Source organism: Pinus tabuliformis, chromosome 6, assembly GCF_031772625.1.
Source record: "Pinus tabuliformis cultivar Carrire ecotype Pingquan chromosome 6, CPIR1, whole genome shotgun sequence".
NCBI classification, from domain to species: Eukaryota; Viridiplantae; Streptophyta; class Pinopsida; order Pinales; family Pinaceae; genus Pinus; species Pinus tabuliformis.
In genome coordinates, this window is record NC_142292.1 from 2107261098 (window position 1) to 2107279688 (window position 18591).

At 39.7% G+C, this 18591-nt stretch overlaps 2 protein-coding genes across 3 annotated transcripts in view; both read right to left on the reverse strand.

Annotated features, from left to right (window-relative positions):
* The window catches only part of LOC149267666 (dol-P-Man:Man(7)GlcNAc(2)-PP-Dol alpha-1,6-mannosyltransferase-like), a 542356-nt gene that overhangs the window by 497357 nt on the left and 26408 nt on the right, over positions 1-18591 (reverse strand). For both annotated transcript variants that reach the window (XM_089433813.1, XM_089433817.1), the window contains exon 3: positions 1489-1574. In XM_089433813.1, coding sequence (XP_089289939.1) covers positions 1489-1574 — 86 coding nt within the window. The remainder of the gene's footprint in view (positions 1-1488; positions 1575-18591) is intronic.
* On the reverse strand, positions 9253-12482 carry LOC149267668 (uncharacterized). Its single transcript, XM_089433809.1, has 2 exons — positions 9669-12482; positions 9253-9544 (listed from the first exon to the last, which is right to left on the reverse strand). Exons 1-2 carry the CDS (start codon positions 11871-11873, stop codon positions 9350-9352), a joined length of 2400 nt encoding a protein of 799 aa, XP_089289935.1. The 5' UTR covers positions 11874-12482; the 3' UTR covers positions 9253-9349.

The window sequence follows — 18591 nt, forward strand, 5'->3', positions numbered from 1 at the left end:
TAGTCTTTAGGCAAACCATGATAACAAAGCTATAATACTAACTAGTAACAAAAACTTGATTGATAACTGCTAACCCCAATCGTGTTTCTTGCTACTGAAGGATTAAGGTCCAGTGAGACTCAGTCACATTGGTCTATTACCAGAAGATTCATGGCATAGCCTTCAATTAGTGGACCTTTCATATTCAATTTCATTAATTTCTAGGAAACTACTATTTTGGATAGTTCTATTTTTCTGATATTTAGACCATCAGGGGCCCATGCATCAAATTTGACTACTACTTCTTGATCCTGGTGAAAAAGCAAGTCCAATGGGACAATTTTCACTCTGATCTGGAATGGCACATCTTCCTATGCCTTTTTGCTATTTTTAATTATGAGCAGGTATGTCATTTGGCCAAAATTGTACTTAAGTGTTTTTTTTTGGGGGAAGAATGTCTTTTTAGGCATGTCTATGGTTCCTAACCAGCAACTGAGGAATGGTCTAATTTTCCTTATAACGGGTTACATGCTATTTCAATCAATCCACTTTATGAATGTAGCATAGACTGAGAAAGACCCAAAAGTGAAATCAAGCATAGAAGCATAAAATAACCTAAATTTGAAGTGACTTTATTAATGCCTATGTTTAATATATAATTGACCATTATAATCTGACATTTACTTTAACACCCTCCCTTGATGATCAATCTACTTGTTAACTCCTAAGTTCTCACTTAAAATGTAAAAGTCCCAACCCCACTGTCACCTTAGTAGTAATTTCCCTGTCATTAGGCCAATGCTCCTCCAGCGCAAGGGGGGTACCCCTAAAGCAATCTAAGTCTTACCAAAGGGGAACAACTGGAAAGCTTTGAGACTTTAGGACAAATCTGATGTCTAGTAAATTTATAGTAGTAAATTCCAGATTTGCGAAACAGAAAGAAAGTCTGGTAAAAGATGATGAATTAAATATGTTTCCAAGGCTTATGGAAAATATGGTATCTTATATTTTAACTGTAAATTCTATATTTGCAAAACAGAAAATTAAATGAATTATTTGTTGCTTTGAAGTGGTTGAAAGGGACGACGACTGCCTAGATTCAAAAACGAGCAAATAAGGTCAACGGGACAAACTTACAGGGCTACTTTAGCAATGTTCTTTGGGGTAAACTAAGATGCACCAACTCCCTCAATGAAAGTACACAATTTTAAAATGAAAATATTGAAATGTGAAAAAACGTACTAAAAACGAATAGTGAGCAACAACCTTGGCATACTTCTAACAATATAAGAAGGCATACAAGTACAAGAATCCCACCCATATTATGACATCCAAAAATATGATTGAAGCCATCCTTAGGCTTCAACTTTAGCAAAAGAAATACAAAGATTTTCCAGAAGAAGTTTTATTGAGTAGAGCAAGAACCAATTGCTTGTGTCAGATAATTATTGTGTTAAAGCAATAAGTTGTAATGTATAATCCATTGCACATGTAAAGACTAATACTTACCTGGACATTGAAACTCTCTTCAACTTTTGTGTAAGGAGCCAAAAACACATGAAATGCTGCAATAGCCATCAACAACATGTCCCATCCTAGAAAAACATGTGAACCAACAACACCTCAAAATGTAGACAACGAAAATTTTAACACAAACCAACAAATGTTACCTCCATGAATCATAAAACTTTATCCAAAGATTTAACTCCCATAGAGATTAATAAGACCAATTCCAACTAAAGCTCAAAATTATAAAACTTGAACTATGAGTGCACATGGGCTTTCCTTGTAATACTCCAAGCACTAATAACCAATAGGGCCTTCAATTCTCAAAATAAATAAAATAGAATACAATTTGACAGAAAATTAATTATGCCAAGCATAAAGAGTCAATATAGTGCAAAAGTGCTCACAAAATTCAATCACTTCTTTCTCAACAAGTCTCTTGTTGAATTTTAGCAACAAACAGGTGCTTTTGCATAGGCTAGGTGTCAAGCATATAGGATTTATCCCAAGTCTCACTTAGGAAACTTGCTTAATTAACCTCAATTAATTAAGTTGTTTTTTATAATTTTCGTAAGTCTAACTTAGGGAAAGCACATTAATTAAAGTCAAATAATTAATGTTCACAATTGAGTTAGGGAAGTTTTAGGAAATGCAAATTAATTACAATAGTAACTTGGACTTAATCTCAACCATTGGTCTCAAATGAGATGAGATCTAATGATTCTAATCTCAACCATCAATAACGTTGGAGATTAGGGTTACGGATTTAGCTCAATAAAGAATTATAAAAGGCAGCCTAAGGAAAAAATAACGCAATTTAGAGAAAAGCATTTCTTAGTGACTGAGACATGTTGACATTGGTACCTCAGTCTAATAACCCTGGTTACATTCTCCCGCTTATCGTAAATTAAATAAATTAAACATGGGCTGAGTCAAAGGGACATTGATTCCAAGGCTGAGGACATGCAGCTTGGGACAAATGGCAAGCAAGGGGGAAAAAGGTTACGTGGCATTAAGTTGATTGGCCTACAAGACTTGGCTGGAAAATACAAAAACCAACTAATGATGACAAGGCCAATCACCACAAAAATCTGGAAACAGAGGACAGATGGTACATGTTTTATTGGTCCAAAGAATTTGGACCAAACTGGACACTAACTACCAGCAAGATGAGTTTGAACAGCTGAGAGTTTACTCAGTGGAGAGAGGTCGAGTTATGGTGCGTATTCATTCCCCTAGCGAGAATCCGCATTTTTTTTTTTTGGGGGGGGGGGGGGGCTCTGCTGAAGAGAGGGCCATATTCTCCATGTTCTTCCAGAGGTCGGGCTGGCATTGCTGGTGGGATTCAATTTTGGTTTTAATACATGTACCCATCTTGAGGTAGCGAGGAAGAAAGGGGAAAAACAGAGTGGGAGGAAGCGTACTCAGCCAGGAGGGAACTTTCAGTCATTACAATTCCTGGATCGATTAGCAGCTTAGGCTTGTCCTCGGAGCCGTCCCCTTATGCCGTGGAATCTAGCTCAGGGTTGACAGCTGCACAAGGGACCGATTGCAGCCTGTCTACAATTGGGAGGAGAACCATCGTCCCTGAATCAGTTGCTATCTAGATTTGAGATAAGTGTTCCTCTCACGTTGACTGTATAATGAACTATTGTTGCTTTTAGTTGATGAATTTATGACGTATTTTGGCTGCTTATGATGAGATTTACTAGTTGATATTATGTATCAGGCATCATTTATGATACACAATGAACTGAGCTGTATTTATTAGATGAAGCATTTATCATGCACTGTGCTTGGTTCTTTGTATGCACCATAGTGTTGTTAAGAAAAACACTGAGACAGGGGGGTGGGGAAGGTTCAATCAGTATTTTAATCCACCTTAACTTTTCATTTCATATTCTGAATTTTGTACACTATTGTTCTTTATGCAACCAGCGTGTGTACGCGACTTCAGTGAAGGAAAACATCATATATCCGGTGCACTTATTTTCATAACTTCCATCAGGGAGTTAACTTAACCATTGCAATATTAATTCATTAACCATCTAGTATGCAGTAAAGAACAAATAAATCACAACACATAAGCAACATATCAACACATATGAACACCAAGATTTTAGGTGGAAACCCAATGTGGGAGAAAACCACCGTCGTCATCGTTTTTGTCTTCTTTCTTATTATATAAAGAAAATCGTCATTACATTTTGTACTAGCACAAAATCTTACCAGCACGCACACTCACCTGCAAGAGGTTACAACCTCCACTCGTTCTCCAGTACCCACTGGAAGGGAGTTACAACCCCCTAATCTTGTTTACTGACTCTTATTGAAAGGGAGCACCTACCCCCTGAACAAATTTACTAGCTACCACTGGAAGAAAGCTCTGACTCCCTTACTGAAGGCTCCAACGCTCAACACATCTTGTAGACCACATTTTATAATATTTCATACTGGATCCACCTGTCCCAAAACATCAAAACTTGTAGGCCACCTTTCATCATATTTTCAAACTGGACCCACACCCAACATTATGTTTAAAACCAAACTGAAAAACTGAATCTCAAAATCTGAATCACTGGAGCACTATAAACCAACTAAATATTGCAACAAACCAATCTTAACCAACCATTACAACCAGATCCAATCAATGCACAACCAATCAAATAAATATTGCCAGATACAAAAAGACATCAGTGACAGACAGTAGTAAATACAATAGAACTCATCAATTGTTATCATCAAGCAGCACTGCAAACCATGACCAGATATAACTAAGAATAAATAGGTGACTGTTATTAAGCAGACCAACGTATATACGAGCTTATCATGTGCAACACACGCGTACAGATCTCAATGTACTGAAGAACATATCTCAGACTATACACGCGACTTAACAGAAATAGATCTGTGTATGTACGCGACTATTCAAAAGCAAACCAGCATATAGATCTTAAATTACTGAAGCATACTTTCACTGCAAACACAACTCACATTCTGCAACCTTTACTGTCAGAACTACAGACTTCTGAAAAATCATTTAGATCACAGAGTTACTATAATCACATATCCATCATTATTAGTTATTTAGATATTTTCAACAAGTAAATCAATCAACCATATACTTCAACATATCTTCAGATCTGAGTCTTCACCTTGTTCCTTGGTGCACCCGTGTTCCAGATCAGATCACACATAAATAATCCATTACTTGCACACTTAAACACCTTGATCTCCAACTCCTTATATAGTTTTTGCCTTAGCCAATACCTTAGGCAAATTCTTTGGTAAAGTCATTAGTATTTGTTGACAGGATCAAATGAACATTGCCGCTCCAATTACAATGGGCCAATACCATGGTAATGACCTCTAGTATCCAAATTTCCATGGTTCGGATTTTGTACGTGAATTTTACTCACAAGACCTGCGTATGTACGTGACTCTTCTTCACAGGAACCACATATACTTTCTCAAACTTTACTTTTGTCATTCATCTGTAATTGAATTGTCACTTCTCTGTACTTGTTATCCGCTATACTTCCACGCTCATATGATCACACTGTTGTCATCAAGCATATCCAGTGTTCCACAGGAACGCGTCCCCCCACTTGCAAAACACGTCCCCGCGCTTCCTTATGCTCAGGGGACGTGGGGACGTCTAGGGGACGTTTCCCCATGTCCCTAAAAAATGGAAACGCAAGGAAACTCGAAGGGGGCATTTCCTCCCAAAAGATGAAACATTTCCTGCATTTCCAAAAAAATCGAGATCAAATCATTAAAAGAAAAAGTCAAATCATGGGATGTTGATCCAGAGGATGATGCACAGGTAGATATGGAGAGGGACTTGATGAGACATAGATGGGGTTGGTTGGTGTGCAACTTAGCATGTTTGAGAATGCAAGTGTTTCTAATTCACATGGTGACATGGCTGACCCTGATTTATTCATGTAGTAGTTGGATGCAGAGACTAGCGGGGCATTAGCTTGAGCAATTATGCTCATTTGTCATTTGATATGTTCTTATGTTATCAGATTTTCTGTTTCGGACTTCAGTTGTAGACTTTAGTTTGTTTTGAATCTTAATATATGATATATTAGACTTGACGCTATAAAAATTTGAATCTTGATGTATCAAACTTGACTTTTATTTCAATATTCAGTATTCACAGTTGGAACTTCAATATGGTTTAAACTTTTATTTCAATATTCAGTATTCACAGTTGGAACTTCAATATGGTTTAAACTTTTATTTTCATTGTACAATGTTACAATTACATGTATGATTGTATCATGCTTTTCGTTTTAAATTTGTTTCAGTTATATGATTCATTGATTTATCCTTCATGATGTAAGTGTTATATAATGATAAAGACAGTTAAATTATAAAATTTCAATGATATATTTATAATTTTTTAGTATTTTACTATTTTTGTCGGGGTCCCTTGTGTTAAAGACCTTGATGTCCCCCCACGTTTCCTAAAAATTGGTGGGGAGCTTTTGCATAGGCCACTCCTACGTTTCCCCACTCCCCCGTCCCCACTTCCCAGAAACTTGGTGGAACTATGAGTATATATTTATCAAGCAAGTTGCCATCAAGGACAACACATTAGCCATAATGCCAACAATCTCCCCCTTTGGATTTGATGGCAACCACTTTGGTGTTTGGACACCACCAGAAAATACACGCAAACTATTAATTTTAGCTATGTTATATGCTTAGAGCAATTTATTTCAATTTTCACAGTTAGCTCAATATCTTTTCCAGATTAGCAATCACATCAGCATTAAAGTAAACTGCAGATAGAACATAAACATAAGCCAAGACAAGAGGACACAAGATGTGGCGCTAGCCAAGGACAAACCCCAATGTGGGGAAACCCTTGACCAATTCTTCTTATACGTTATTCAATAGTTCAGCAGAGAGAGAGAGAGATATTACATTTATAACAGAAGTCAACACCTTGACTTATCTAGATAAGAGCATAGATCATCTCTAAGAAGATGATACATGAGATCAGTTGAAAACATGTTGCTTCAACTGATTCTCCAAGGTGACTCCTTCACCTATCATTGTGTTGCATCTCGTTATCATGTTGCACCTCACCGTGTTGCACCCATCATCACAATGTTGGACCTTATGACCATGATGTACACATCATACTACTGCACTATTGTCCCAGTGTTTGGCACTGTTGTACCTTGTGCCACTGCTGCACCATGCTGTCACCCATGTGCTTGTTGCACCATAGCTGCTTTGTGTACTTATTGCACCAAGTACCATACTGTTGTCCCAATGTGTTATACTTTTGCAGCACTATGAACTTACGGTTGCATACATCATGCTGCTGCAACATATCATACTGTTGCACCTCACCATTGTGCTGTGATACACTTCATCACTATACCCATCATCATGCTACAACATTCACCACAATGTTGTCACATCATATCATATCATGTTGTTGTTCGGACAGCCTTCACAATGTGGTCATGGACTGGTTAGGGCATCAATGACAATCCTACCAGCCTTCACGCATCATCTGCAACATCCCTACCAAGGCTACAGTCACCCTTCTTCAGCACTCCTACATCCCACATTGGCTTGTCATACCCCAGCAGGCCTTACACCCTCCTAACATAGACCTGTAGGTGTGATAGGGACCGCGGCTTGCTACAGCAAGCCTATCACTTGCTGCGTAGCCCTTTCCAAGGGTTATAGCCCCATAAAACTATGCCTTCGGCCCTCAAGACAGCCTGCGGCATCCATGACAGTCTCTCGGCCTCCACCAAAGTGTCACTACAGCTCCAACAGTAAACTCAGCCTCCTCCACGCTGTCTTAGAATCTCCCTTTCTTGTTGCAGCAAGGGATTAGGGCTACTATAGGTGGACTCTTTCTCCTCCACGTAGGGCATTTAGGCTTCTACCATGGCTGTGTTAAAGGGCTTACGTTGCTACCCTTCTTGACTGCGTACTTCTCCAAAGCGCAGCGTTAGGGCTTCCTTGTGGCTGAGATAAGGGTTGTCCTCCATGACAGTGTAGAGCCTTCTAGGCCATCTCCTATGATAGCGTAGAACCTTTCTCCGTTAGGGCAACGTTGTCCGTTAGGACCTCTCCTCCCACCAAAACCCAAATACAAGTAGAGAGGAAGAGATCCCAAGTGAGTGTGTCCAAATGACTTTCAAGTTTATACTAAAACGCTGAGCACATGTGGGGTTTATTTGGTTGCTGGCCGACCTTGACGAATTGTCCCGTAACACAAATAAATTCAAATCTCCATGAATACTTATCAGAATCGGATGATCTTTAGATCAATCCTACACCTCCCGATGAGAGGGATCCAAGAAAAATATCAGCTGCCATTAATTAATATGACCCACATGGAGTTTGGCCCTAGTTGCCAATTTCAACACACCTGCAAACACCAAGTCTTCTTTCCAAACACTCTCTCCAAACACCAAGCTTCTCTCCCCCTTGGACATTAAGGGCAAAAGGCTGAACCAGGCTGAATGAAGTATTTCCCTTGTAGTGCTCATTGTTGTAGGTCTGATCCGCTGAATATGAATCATGAAATCTGCATATTGACCATGCTCCCCCTGAGGATATGCTGGACCTTCTGAAGATATGCAATAAAGTACAAGATTGGAAATATATGTGTTATGAAACTAGCTCACAAAAAGATAGAAAAGATAGATAAACGCCTTAGAAATAAGCCTCTTCGAGGGGGCAACCTCCTTTACATTACACTAATGAACAATTCTTGGATGATACAAAAGACAATACCTCCTTTCTATATATAGGAGTCTAAGGGGTCATAATGTAATCAGAGCCGACATAACAATAATAATGTAAGGGCACAATAATAACAATAGTGGGCTTCTATGGGGCATAACAATAATATAAGGGGTTGCACTAATAACAATATAATGTCGGGTTACCCCCGCACATACCCACAATATGCATAAATATGCATAAGTACCTATGTCCCAGGTAATTGACTCTCAAAGGAGTCAAATCTTCATAATATCAATGGTTAAGGCCCCCTTTTTACAGTTCCTTTGTATCGGAACTCAATCACCCTGCCAAAACCTTCTATCGAGACTTAAACTAATCCTCAAGCCTCCATTGATCTAAATCCTTCTATCGGGAATTAAAACCCTCCTATCGGGACTCATTTACTCCCAAAAACCTTAGCTTAAGCTCTTAGGCCGCATATATATAGCCTTCCCCTTTTACACCTTGGCTAACATATGTTTATCGCATAAAATGCTCTATGGGCATTTTTTTCCCTTATAACCCTTTTACAAAGGAAAATACCAATGTTGCACGAAGCGGGAGCGAAGCGGAAGCGCGAAGCGCGGAAGCGTCATTTTCCAAAAATCTAGGGAGCGAAGCGTCCGCGGAAGCGTCTGCTATATATATATATATTTTTATATATTTTTTTGCATTTATACTCAAAACAAACATCCCAAATACCAAATTAATTGTAGAAGACATGAAAACATGCATATTTTTGCATAAATCAAGATAGATATGGCATCCATGATTCCATTGTAGTTACTAGTATGTACAACAATCATCTATATTCTAGCTATTACAAACATACATCAAATTTTTAAGCATATTATAAAACATAAAACATTTAAGCATATTATAAAACATAAAACATAGAGCATATTATGATTTATCTAGCAAGTGAGCAACTGTCAACATTTGTCATGTCCAAAATTCAAATAATAATGTTTACAAAATATGTCACATGGTCACCGCCAAGCCAAAAAGGTTCAAAATTCAAATTCACAAGTCTACAAGTCTAATGAGTAATCTATAGACTATGACAAAAAGAAGTAGATTGTGAATATATCTACTAATCTCTCCTCCTTCCACCACGAATAGAACGTGATGGCGTGCCTCCACGTGGTGGCAATGAAGAAGATGGTCCCTGTGTAAGTCGTGGCACTGGAACTGATGAAGAAGAACCCCCTGCTGTTGGTGTTGAACCATGGAACCTAGGACCAGATGGGGGTGGGGGTGGTGGCATATCAACACGGTCATCATCATCCTAGAATCGCTCAAAAAATTCATGCAAAAAAAAAAAAACACTAGTTAACAAAAAAATTAAAAACATGAATTAGAGAAATGCTTTATAAGGGAAAATTGGAAAATTCATACCACAATGGACATACCTGGATAAGAGCATCCTCTAATTGCTCTAGTTGCAACACTCCATCCTCCAAATTGGGCTCCTCTGGATGCTTGTCCCAAGTCAACAAGTCTTTATTAGACTTTGCATCTTCACAGTAATGGGACAACAATCGCAAGTTGTAATGAACATAAACCAAGCTCTCTGCCCGATCTAAACTCAACCTGTTCCTTTTAACACTGTGGATGAAAGAATAAGAGCTCCAACACCTCTCTGCAGAAGAAGTGTTTACCACCTGTGATAGCACACGCAATGCCAAACTCTGTAGAAGTGGAGTAGGCCCTCCATGCATGTTCCACCACTCAAGAGCAGAAAAATGCTCTCGATCTTCAATTGAATGCATGCTCCCAAATGGACCAGTGTTGAGCGTATAGTTGCTCACCTGTCTCCGTACCAATGCAGCCTCCTCATTATCAGGGATTAATCTACTCAATGCAGCCATATATTTTTCGTGAACCTCTTTATCTTGGTGTGGTTTTTTCCTGCTTCCCCCCCCAGGTGCTGGTTTTGAAAGCCATGATGGATGATAATACCTAGGTGTCAAAACATATGCTAATGCATGCAATGGAACATTTAGCATATCCCATCGCTTTTCCACCTCTTCACGAATATAATTGTACAAGGTGGTATCTCTAGGCTCAACAATGTCTTTAATCTGCCCCAACATGCTATCCATTTGCTCATACACCTCCCCAATTACTGGTCGATCTGAATCTGCAAACTTGATCATGTAATAAATTGGTTTGGTGAATTGCAAAACATATTTAACCTGTGACCAAAAGTAAGTGTCAAGAACAGTGTCCTTGACTACATTAGCAGTAGCACCATCTGTACACTGGTTAATTTCATCCCATGTTTCAGCACACACCAGATTAGTTAAAGCTTGTCTCACCTTCACTAGCCGCCTAAAGGTGAGGTAATAACTAGCAAATCTTGTCTTTGCAATTTTAAGCAATTGCAACTTGGAGTAAGTGCCATAGAAGTAGTTTACCCTTGTATGCCCTGTGATGAATTTAATGAGCTGCTTCCCTTTCCTGTAAACCTCAGCAATCCACCCACATTCTTTGTGTTTCACAATATCATGCATCAAAAGGTTCAATGTGTGAACCAGGCACCCAGACCAAAAGATGTGTGGATGAGTACGCTCAATAATTTTTCCTGCTGCCTTACAATTTGCTGCATTATCTGTGATCACTTGAACCACATTATTCGGACCAACATCTTTGATTGATTTCAATAGGAGATCTGCAATGTTTTGTGCAGTTGCACTGATGGAGGAGGAGTCATGACATGCAATAAATACTGCACCCTTAGAAGAAACACCAAGAACATTTATCAAATGTTGGTTTCTAATATTTGTCCACCCATCTGATACAATGGATACCCCATAATCCACCCACTCATGTGTAAAACGTGTCACAGCTCTTTGAACCTTAGCTTTTTCTCTTTCTAATAACACTGTTCTAGCTTTCTCATAGTTGGGGGCCTTGTATCCTTTTGGGGCTTCATTGATGGCCTTTACCATGTCATGCCAATAGGGAGAGCGAAGCACATTGAATGGTACACCGCAAGCACAAAGAAAACGGACTACCTTTCCATCCACATCATCCCTCCCAGTAACATTAAGGAAATCCCCTATTGTTTTTCTACCTCCAGAGGTTGCAGAAGTACCATAAGGAGATGGGCAACTACCAAATTTAGAGGTTGCACTTGATTCTGAATGAGTTTTTTGTTTCTTGTTTTTTTGTTGTGCAGCCATCTCTATTTTGATGTATTTTTGTCTTTGTTCACTTGAAATTTTTGGGCAAATGGCTACCCCCACAGAACCCTTTTTTTCATCACTCTCTAGCACCCCACAAAAATGCCTCCTCAGACGGGTATATGAACCCGTATATGGTTTTCCTCCATGACAATCATGAGGGCACATCCATTTGTAAGATCCACCACCCTTTCCCCCTTCAAGTTTGGTCACATAGTTCCACAAGGGATTTGATGTACCTTTCCCATCTTGTGCTTCAGTGTCCTCTTCAAGTTCATCCCCTTCCTCTTCAAACCCTTCCTCCTCATCATACATTGGGTCACTACTATTAGGACCAAGTTCATCCCCTTCCTCTTCCCCTCTATTCCTCACCCTTGCCATCATTAAAACCAAGAGTGGAATGATACATAGAAGCCAAAAGAACACCATCTTGGAATATGGATATAGGTGGTGGACAACCTGTAAATAAAGGAGCAAGTAGAAACAATGGGAAAGAGTAGGAGAGGGAGGAGAAAAATACAATTTTTTTTTCAAAAAAACAAGGGAGCTTGGGGTTTGAACTTACCTCTTTAGCTCTTGTAGATGAAGTCCTCCAAGCTCTTGCTCCAAGCTCCTCCTCCTTCTCCTAGCTCCTCCTTCTTCACTCCTCCAAGCTCTCCTCTCTTCTCCTCTCCTTTCCTCTCTTCTCTTCTCCTCTCCTCTCTTCTCTTCTCCAACTCTCATAAACTCAAAGTGAGAAAATGAGAAGAGAATGGGGGCTTTATTCTTTTCTAAAGTCACCCTAGACTCACCCTAAACTAACCTAACCCACCCCCTCATGCTAGTTAAGTCACATATTAAAACAAATTTAAAAAAAATAAATTAAAAAAAAGGAGGCCGCGGGGTTGCTTCCGGAATCGCCTGGGTGGCGTGCGGGTGGCGTGCGGTTCCGGGCCGGAAGCGTGGCGCCACCCCGTGCCCGAACCGCCCTCCGATCCGCGGTTCCGGGGTGGCCGCAACCCAAAAGGCAGGAATCGCATTTAAATTCCGGAACCGCGCCACCTCCTCCTCCGAATCGCGCTTCCAAATTGGATTCCGGGACGGTTCGCTCCGATCCGCGGTTCCGGGTTTGGATCCTCCGGGGGGGGGGCGATTCCTGCAACCCTGGAAAATACGCACAACCCATACCTTTTCCAACTTTATACGGCCTCTGCACAGACCCCGAGGCTACCTCCATCGCAATCGGCCATGGCTCCTTCAATGATCATACGTAGATACCTCATCACCCCTTCTTCTTCCGATACGCGTCTATCGAAACACATATATAAGTTCTTTTACATTAAACCCCTGCTCATTCATATTATCGGGGAATATAAGAAATACAGGAATACAAAGGAAATCATGGAAATCCCGCTCCGACTCACATATACCGGACTTTAAAATGTATAGACCCGAATCTATATATCGTCGGGTCCTCTGCAAAGTTCCTCCTTCGAACTCCAATCGGCCTGATCTCCGATCGGCTATCGCTATATCGGAGTTCGGCCATCGACGTGTCACATTTCATCGCACTGTCCCTCTACATCTCCGACTTGCAACTTGCGATTAGATCAGGACCGTAGATCTGGTCCCGATCCAACAATGCACGATCAATCGTGATCGCTCATTGCAACTGCCAAAGCTTGGTTCTGACATCTCTAAAAGGGTTGCTACAGATGCGATCAAATCTCGGCCATTGATCTATGAGATCTAATGGTTGTTGTGCGCCGATTCTTAACTCTTCTGTTCTTCCTTCCACTTGATTTTTTCCGCTTATTTCTTCGATTTTCCTTTGTGATTGAGGTTCTTCAGAAACTTTCGTCCTTCGCTGTTTCCGCTACGCAACTCCTCTTCGCTTCTCCGCTCTTCTCTTTGCTTATGTTTTCGCTAACTTCTCAGCGTTCCTCTATGGATTTGGGTTGTTTTCTCAGGGTTTCATTCTTCCGCTTCTGCTCAACTTCTCTCCTCTGCGAACCTTCACTTTGCTACTTCTTTAGAGCTTTACTCTATTCATCAATTGGATTCTAAGGTCCCTTACGATTCCTCCGAATTGTTCTTTCCTCTGCGTATTCTTCAGAACTCTGTCTGCAATTCTCTTCTACAGAACCTACGAGTTCACATCATAATCGACCATAAAACACGCGAATCACACACCCTGACACAGTCAAAAATAAACTCTGTATATATATGTAAAAGAAAAGATTACATTCGAGACTTCTTTGTCTCGCACAGGCCTATTTTTAAATGTCAGTGGTCTCTCCCCTCTACTCTGCCCATAGGCTTACATATATGCATAATGGTTCTGTTGAACTAATTATGGGGTAAATCCTAAACTGACTCCTAAATCCCTTGTACTGACTCCTAAATCTTCTGTCCACTTTTACTTCATTCCTAAAGTCACCTCTCTTGTCCCTTGAATCATGGAATGTTTAAAGAGTCCTAATTGACTTTAGGCTCTTTTGTCATTATTGCCACTCATGTTCTCATTTATTAGAGAGCACTTACAATTTCCTCCCATTATCTAATTGATTCACTTAAAAGCCTAATATTATATTAATTTGTCACTTAGGAATCCAACTTCCTAAAAATACATGACCCCCTATGTCTACTTAATTACAATGATTTTCTCTTGGGTGAATGCTCCTACATCAAACTCCCAAAGTAGAAAATATTCATGATCTCCTAATCATGTGTCTTATGATCTTGTCTTCCTGGATCCCACACTTTGTTTTGTAACTGTCCACATGTCTTGTTCCCTTCTTGTTGTTGTACTTTTGTTGTCTTTTGCTCCATCTTCTTTTTCTTGTCAATCAGATTCAAGTTCTAATTGATCTTTCTTTTTGTTGCTATCATTTTCCTCCATTTGAACTGCTTCATCATTAGCTGCCACATTTCTTCAATCTTTGTTTCCAGTACAGCTTTGGACTGGCCCATGTTCTGTTTCTTATTTCTTCCTCTTTCTCTTTGCTTCATGTTGTTGCTGCTATCCACTAGTTCTTCAAACTGTTGTTGATTACTTTCACTTACTCCAATTTTTTCCTTGCTTGCTTTGCTAACTTCTATGCTGACTTTTATGTTGTCTTTTAGGCTGACTTTTGATTTGTTTGCTCCAACTTTTAATTTGCTTGCTGCTTCCCTATCATCCTTACCCTCTTGCACTGAATCATGATTGTTCAGCACTCTCTCCAGCAATTTAACATCTCTGCTCCATGGATTGAATTCTTCCACAGAATCTCCTTCTTTCATCTTTAAGTGGCTTAGCTATGCCAAATCTCCTCCAACGTTTACAACAAAACCTGCACTCACAAAACACTTGTTAAAATTAAAAACACAAGGCTATTGTGCCTTGTTTTCCTTTGGCAATAATTCAGTTTGTTGCACTGTTTCTTTCTCCTCTGTCAACACATCAGTATACTGATTTGAACTCTCAAAAGAATTCATGAGACTGTCCATTAGTCTCTCTTCCACACCATCTGTCCTAATGATGTCTTCCTGCTCTTGTCCACTATAGTGAACTCCTTCTTTTGCAGTGTCAATCTGCTGAACTCTCATTATCATTTCCTTTTTCTGATGACTGTCATTCATGACAATTCTTTTGTCTTCCCTTTTCAACAATCTCTCTTGAACATCTATCCTCTGTCTTTCCAACTCCCTTCTTTGAAAATCTAATTTTCTATATAACTCAATAATTTCAATTGGAGTAGATTTTGGAAATTTCACACAATTCTCCATACCTTCCCTTGTTATGGATAGATCATCAGATGTCCTTTCTCCCTTTGCTAAGTCTTTTGCATAGACTTCTTCTTCCTTAACATCTTTCAGTAGATGTCCTTCTTCTTCAGTACATTTTGCCTTGCTGTCCCTCTGTAACTCTTCTCCCAGAGTTAACCTTGTCTCATCATCTTCATTAACATTCTCCTGCATTTGTTTTTCATCAATAACATTAATCAAACTCATTTGATTACCTTTCTGAGACAATATTTCTTCATTCTTCATCAGAATAAGATCCTGATTCCTCATCTCCATGACAGCTTCTTTAGACTCCTCCATAGACTTTTCCTTCTGTATGCAGTCAAATTCTTCTTCTTCTGAGAAGTTTTCTTTGTCACCTTTTATTTCTAGATCTTCATCTTCTCTGAAGATATCTTCAAAAGGCTGCTTTTCTCCTACAATATCTACCATCATACACAAACTATCAGTTTTAAAAACATAAGACTCTATGGTCTCACTTGATGGTTCAACCATCATATCTCCTTGCTGTTCCAAGTTCTCTTTATTACTCAGAAATCCTTCGATGGTCTCCTCTTCAATCTCCTCAAGCCCTTCCCTTGGTTGCTTGATATCTTTCTCCAGTTGTATATGAGATCTATCTATCTCATCTTCTTCCAAAACAGAATTTAGATTCTGCTGGTCTTCTTTCTTCTTCATGACAATATCAGCAAATTGTCCTTCTTTACATGTTTCACCTGCAAACATACACAAATTGTCAGTTTTAAAACCATGTGACCCTTTGGCCTCACTTGAAGTTCCAGTCTTCAAGTCTTCACTCTCTCCCAGAATTTCTCCTTGTTCTGGTTCACAAATGTACTCTTCCATTTCTAACTCAACTTCCTTGAGTTTTCCCATCAGCCACTTCACTTGCTTTTGTTGTAGCCTTCTCTGCATCTCATGCCACTTCACTGGCTTCTTCCTCAAGACCCAACCTAGTCTCTGGCTTTCCTCAAGTTTTCTCCTCAATGCATCGAGTTGTTCTTTTAACTCTGCAATCTCCTTGTCAATTTCCTCTTGACTCATCCTCTTGCCATTTGCCTTGGCATCCTCTTTCTTCATCTTTCTTCTGTTGTGGCTTCTCTCTGAACCTTTGTTATGACTATCAGTAGTCATCTTCTTCTACTCTTTCTTCATGAGCTCCTTACTCATCTACAACAAGCCTCTACAACAGCTAGTCCTCCTCGCTGCAATCTTACCTCACTAAGCTCTCCTCACTCAGACTTTTGGTAAGCACGGTCCTCTATCTAGAACCTCCTCTTGAGCAACACCTTTGCTCCTTCTAGGCTTCTGCAATCTCTCACTCTCTCTTGAGAACACTTCAGCTGTCCTCTCTGTCCAATCTCTTGTTGGATTCTTCAGGTTCACTGCCACTTCTCCATCAGAGTGTTTTCCTTACTTTGTCTTCAAGAACACATCTGGTTCTCCTCTCACAGCTTCTCTTGCTGTCACCTGTGCATTAGTATAAAAAACACATATTCTCAATTTAAAACAGAACACACTATCTCACCTTCAAGATCTCAGCATGATCTTGTTTCACCACTTGTTCTCTGTTTTGTCTCCAAGTCCTCTTCCCTTCAGAACTTGCATTAAGCAATCTTGTTTTCTCTTTCCTTCAAGGAATCCTCTATTCCTGTTTATTCCAAGCCTCTGTTGGAACTGCTACAAAAGTTCTCCTTACAGTCTTCTGTTGTAGTCTCTATCATTCATCCATTAAGTTATGCACATTACCTTCTTCTGTGGTAACCTCCTTTTCACAGAAATATTTCCTCACTCTTATTTCAATTCAGCTCTGATACCACTAATGATGTCGGGTTACCCCCGCACATACCCACAGTATGCATAAATATGCATAAATACCTCTGTCCCAAGTAATTGACTCTCAAAGGAGTCAAATTTTCATAATATCAATGGTTAAGGCCCCCTTTTTACAGTTCCTTTGTATCGGAACTCAATCACCCCACCAAAACCTTCTATCAAGATTTAAACTAATCCTCAAACCTCCATTGATCTAAATCCTTCTATCAAGAATTAAAACCCTCCTATTGGGACTCATTTACTCCCAAAAACCTTAGCTTAAGCTCTTAGGGCGTATATATATAGCCTTCCTCTTTTACACCTTAGCTAACCTATGTTTATCGCATAAAATGCTCTATCGGCGTTTTTTTCCCTTATAACCCTTTTACAAAGGAAAATACGCACAAACCATACCTTTTTCAACTTTATACGGCCTCTGCGCAGACCCCGAGGCTACCTCCATCGCAATTGGCCATCACTCCTTCAACGGTCATACGTATATACCTCATCACCCCTTCTTCCTCCGATACGCGTCTATCGAAACACATATATAAGTTCTTTTACATTAAACCCCTACTCATTCATATTATCGGGAAATATAAGAAATACAGGAATACAAAGGAAACCATGGAAATCCCGCTCCGACTCACATATACCGGACTTTAAAATGTATAGACCCAAATCTATATATCATCGGGTCCTCTGCAAAGTTCCTCCTTCGAACTCCGATCGGCTATCACTATATCGTGTTGGAAATAACACTGAGAGGGGGGGTGAATCAATATTATCAAATCAAACACTTTTTCATTTCCATACTCAGATTCATATACGCTACTTTAGTGAAGGGAACCTGCGTGTACACGCAACTGTGTCTAATGCAACTAGCATATATCTAGTAAACTTATAATTCAGTTAATCCATTAAATGTTGATCTTTAATTAGTGCATCAAAACTTTTATTAACCACATGAATAGTAAACAGGTGCAGTAAAATAGAACAGATCATCACACACAAGAAGCACACATGAACACCATGATATAAGGTGGAAACCCAATGTGGGTGAAAACCACTTGCTGCAAGTCGTCTCTATCCTCTTTTAATAAGCAACTTCTTTTTACAATATTTTTGTACTGGTGCAGTCTTATACCAGTACACAGACTTCTACCTGCAGAATGCTACAACCTTCTCTCGTTCTCCAGCTTCTCCTGGAAGGGAGCTGCAACCCCCTTAACTCTTGTACTAGCCGATCCTTTTACTAGTACGTAGGTGCCGGCCTACTGAATGCTCCAACCTTCACTCGTTTTCAAACTACTACTGGAAGGGAGCTACCACCCCCTTAGCTCTTGTACTAGCTGATGTACTAGTACGTAGGTGCCGACCTACAGAAGGCTACAACCTTCTCTTTCTTCCTCTAGGTACCATGTTTCATAAATTTTCAGACTAGATACTCCTGAAGCACAACACCGTAATCTGAAGGCCACGTTTCATCCAATTTTCATACTGGACCCATCAATATCATTGAAGCACATAATCAATCAACACTAGCATCATCAATCTCTGAAAC

Bases quoted from the DNA above. Each gene is read 5' to 3' on its own strand.
- LOC149267668 (XM_089433809.1), bottom strand. From the start codon at position 11,873: ATGGTGTTCTTTTGGCTTCTATGTATCATTCCACTCTTGGTTTTAATG. The intron at 9,545-9,668 runs GTATGTCCATTG...GAGCGATTCTAG, and splicing joins TAGAGGATGCTCTTATCCAG to GATGATGATGACCGTGTTGA.